The sequence below is a fragment of the Saccostrea echinata genome, unplaced genomic scaffold, assembly GCF_033153115.1.
Source record: "Saccostrea echinata isolate AGI-Se365-2 ecotype Australia unplaced genomic scaffold, CSIRO_AGI_Sech_v1 ptg000034l, whole genome shotgun sequence".
Classification (NCBI taxonomy): domain Eukaryota; kingdom Metazoa; phylum Mollusca; class Bivalvia; order Ostreida; family Ostreidae; genus Saccostrea; species Saccostrea echinata.
This window is the reverse complement of record NW_026889783.1, coordinates 6,790,816-6,794,886: the sequence shown is the minus strand read 5'-3', so window position 1 is coordinate 6,794,886 and position 4,071 is coordinate 6,790,816. Positions and strand designations below refer to the sequence as shown.

The window sequence follows — 4,071 nt, the reverse complement described above, 5'->3', positions numbered from 1 at the left end:
TGCAGTTTAGAGTTGATAACCATAGTAAAACTGTATTTCACAGATTAAACCATGTTCCGCTCTTGTAAATTATATAGTTTTCACTGTTAGGCATATTTTACACAAGTTTGTGAAACAGGAATTTAGTCGAAAACTATTTGGAGCAATGTTTCAGCCCCTTAAAGTATAGTTTACGATTAATAAATCTAGTTTTCCATACGAAAATCTGGATCTCGCTGTGGCGTGACAAATACTACTCATATATATTTGACATTTTTAATATCATTTTAAACAGCAGTTGGAATTTGGTCACTATCTCTGATAGCCCGACTCAGCGAGAAATAAATTAGTCTACAAATCTTACTAGGTTTCCAGTTTTCATTTCGAACAGTTCACCCTGTACATCTACAAGTATCTCCCGGACGACAATTTTAAAATATTGGTAAAAATCCAAATTGTTACATGTAACTCATTCTGTCTACTGTAAAATCATTTAAAGTTTCAATATTAAAATTATCAGTTTCCTGGTCTTTGTAAGACATGAATCGAGCCAACAGAGGAATCTAAAAATTATAAGATATTCTTATCAGTTTTAATTTTTTTTAATAACATGAACAAACTTACTTTACACAGATTTAAAAGAAAATACAGGGTTTACTCTAAAATTACAAGCGATTCTGTTGTCACTTCGGGAAGTTCTTCATAAATAGATTCTGTTACTTCATCTGTGAAATCTTCGTCGCTATCATCGAAATCATCATCGTCAACATCCTCAGTTAAGTCGTCGTCTTTATCGTCAGACACATCAGATGTATCGACATCGGGGATATCTTCCTCTGGTGGCATGATCATCGTGAAGGTCGATTCTAGGCCTTCCTTCTTGATCAGCTCCCGGAGCTTCTCTAGTTGCTCGGTCTGCAGACAGAAACAGGAAGGTCTCTTATGCATCCACTTCTTCATTTTCTTTATTTTTCTCCATTTCTGACGTTTCTGTCCTCTGTTTCCTTTGCTGGCGTTCCATCGTCGCCTGTGGGTCATTGAATGATTATCCTCGTAACTGTTCTGTACCTCGTCTGTCTTATCTTCGTCTGAATCATCCGTTGTCATCATACCACGACGTTTCTTCATCCACTTCATTTTCCTTTGGCGCTTCCTATTCCATTTTCTCTGTTTCTTTGACATCCAATCGTTTTTATATACCGATTCGTCGTCATCGTCCTTGATGTCATCATCAGTCGCCATTATAGGATCTCTGAAAAAAAAAGAAACATTTCTTTGATAACTTGATTATTTAAACATTTTTAAAGACGTGTTAAACAAATGAATAGACGAAAATCAAACAGAAAATACATTAAATGATTTTTAAAATCTTACAAAGTACTTTAGCCCAAATTTTTCATTAAATCTGATAGATCTTTAATCGGAGTGTAAAGGGTATAAAAATGTATGATTATTGTTTCAGAGTATTGGTCATTATAAAGGTACTGGATCTTGATTTTTGGACAGAACATTCAGTACAAAATTCGAGTTACTCGTACATGATTTTCGTAGTTTGCACGTTTTACAGTCTTATTTTATTTCAGTGGTTGCTATATGTACAAAACAAAAACAAAACAAAACAAAAAAACAAAAAACAAAAACAAACAAACAAAGACTTTACAAGAAAAATCTCATTAGATTTGACCCCTATTCGTCGAACACATGCATTGCAGGTTGTTAAAAAATGGTTTCATGATTTTACATATCAGTATTTATAGTCGAATGTTCACTATTTACACGTTTCAAACAGAGACGAACTACATAAATGCTGCGACCACGCCACTGTGGTACTTGAAACTTTAATTTAAAATAAATATTTCGATTTTGATCGGTGACATGACCAAATTTGAATTAGTTTAATTTAGGGGACAACCTTTTGATTCGGGGAGGGAGGGGTGGCATATATTTTGGGGACAGATTATTTATTTTCATGACAGTAAAGGACAGATTATTTATTTTCATGGCAGTATAGGACAGATTATTTATTCCAAGATCAAGATGATCAGGGGGGGACAGATTATTCATTTTCTTCCCTGAAAAAAAGTTTGAAAAGCAAAAAAACCAAAAAAAAAAAAAAAACCACAAAAAAAAAAAACCAAACAAAAAAAAAAAAAAAAAAAAAAAAAAATACAAAACAAAACAAAACAAAACAAAAAAATCAAACAAACGAACTCTAACACTATATTTTAATGGGGGCGGGGGAGGGATGCAGATTCTTTATTTTTCTTACCAATTGAGAACAGATTATTTATTTTCATTATTTTCGAGGACAGTTTATTTCCACCATCTGCCCTTATCTATCAAAATACATGCAAAGTAACAGTGTACATGTATCATTGTATTTTGCCGAAAGAGATCTCAGACCCTCTCACTTTTGACCACCGATAATTTATATTTAGGAACTAGAAACCAAAAATCTGGTAGACTTACCCGTGCCTTCCAGACTGTAGTGCGGCGAACTTCTGTCTTCGCCATTCTCGTCCCCTACCCCCACGCCGAGCTTCCAGAACACTGACCACGGCCAGCACCAGCAGGAGAGACAACCAAAGTTTCATCTTGATTCCTGAGTTCTGCTGTACCGTCTGAATGACTTCTATTTATACTAAGACTGATCCGAAACAGTTTACGCAGTTTTGATCCCCATCACGCGGGGTTGTTTTTAGGAAATTGTTTACATCCTGAGTATTTTGAGTGTTTCCTCCCAGCTGTTCCAGTTTTTGCCCTCCTCTTTACTGACCATTGTCTGTGAACGCCCTGTTGATGTTTTTGAGCGTGCCTGTTTTGAATTATGATACAGAGAAGCACGGGGGAGTTTTATTGATGTTGGTGCAGATGACCTTCTGACTATGAGGAATTTTGTTTTTGCTTCTGAGGCTGTTTTTCATATTTCCATTTTGCTAGAATTACAAAGACCTGGTGACTCATTGACCAAATGTGTCAAATCAAGCTGCTTACAATCATACCAGTACATTTTATCTTATTGCTAAGAAATACTTTTTGATATCCGAATCTTGGTTTTCATTGAGGTACAATTACTTTGCTTAAAGGTAAAACACCCCCCCCCCCCCAAAAAAAAACCCTTAAATGAATTGCGAAACTGCAAAAGAAGTATAGAAAAAGACATGTATCATGTTGTAAATTTTGAGTTTATTGGGTGGAAGTTGGATGAAAAATTAGTTTTCATGTTGTAAATATTTTGCATTTACCTCCACCCAGTAAATTCAAAATGAAGATGCAAACATAAGTATTTTAAATCTTTGGATTTTTAGTTTAATTTAATATATGGAATCAATTTTTGTATCTGATTAACTTGCTCATATCAAATTCGTAGATTAATATTAAAATCAAATGATCATTTTTTTTGCCCCCCCCCCCTCTTTTTTTTTGGATTGTCTAATTTTTGATTACGTCTGTTTAACTGTTTGTCTGTTACCTTTACACATTTTCAACTTGTCCAAAACTTAGCACAGGGTATTCTGGGGGTAAAGGGGATTCTAAATTGTTCAGATGAAGGGTCGTCCCTTTTCAAAGGGGAAATAATTGAGAAAAGGCAAAAAAAATAGGATGGGGTCTTTAAAAATCTTCATAAGAACCACGGAGCCAAAAAAGATTAATCTTATGTGAAAGCTTCATAAGATAGTGTAGATTCTAAATTGTTTAATTCATAACCCCAACAGTTGGGGATGAAATTCTTTTTAAACTGGAATAGTTTATGTATCCTCTTCACTTCTGGAGGGGCCTAGGGCTGCCACATCTCTCCATCAGTCTCTGTCTTGGACTGCTTATTTAGCCCATCCCCAAGGCATCCGGATTAATCTTAATTATGTAATTGGAATATATGGGGAATAAATCTTTAAAAGTCTCTATCTTAAGAACAGCAGGGTCATTTATCTGTATGCAAGCATCCTAAGTAGAGTGCAGATTAAAATTCGATCCTTTAAATCATAATCTCAGGGGTTAGGTTGGGACCACAATAGGAGATCATCAAATCACACGTGATCACATGGGAGTATGTAGAAAAAAAGCTGTCTAGGGCAGCATGGTTAGGTTAGT

The 4,071-nt window shown here is 35.1% G+C and overlaps 1 protein-coding gene across 1 annotated transcript; it reads right to left on the bottom strand.

The window, feature by feature from the left end:
* Positions 1 to 549: 549 nt before the first annotated feature.
* Positions 550 to 2,599, bottom strand: LOC133199455 (uncharacterized protein DDB_G0283697-like). Its single transcript, XM_061335256.1, has 2 exons — positions 2,449 to 2,599; positions 550 to 1,231 (listed from the first exon to the last, which is right to left on the bottom strand). The coding sequence occupies exons 1-2, from the start codon at positions 2,571 to 2,573 to the stop codon at positions 634 to 636; spliced, it is 723 nt and encodes a 240-aa protein (XP_061191240.1). The 5' UTR covers positions 2,574 to 2,599; the 3' UTR covers positions 550 to 633.
* Between the last annotated feature and the right edge of the window lie 1,472 nt (positions 2,600 to 4,071).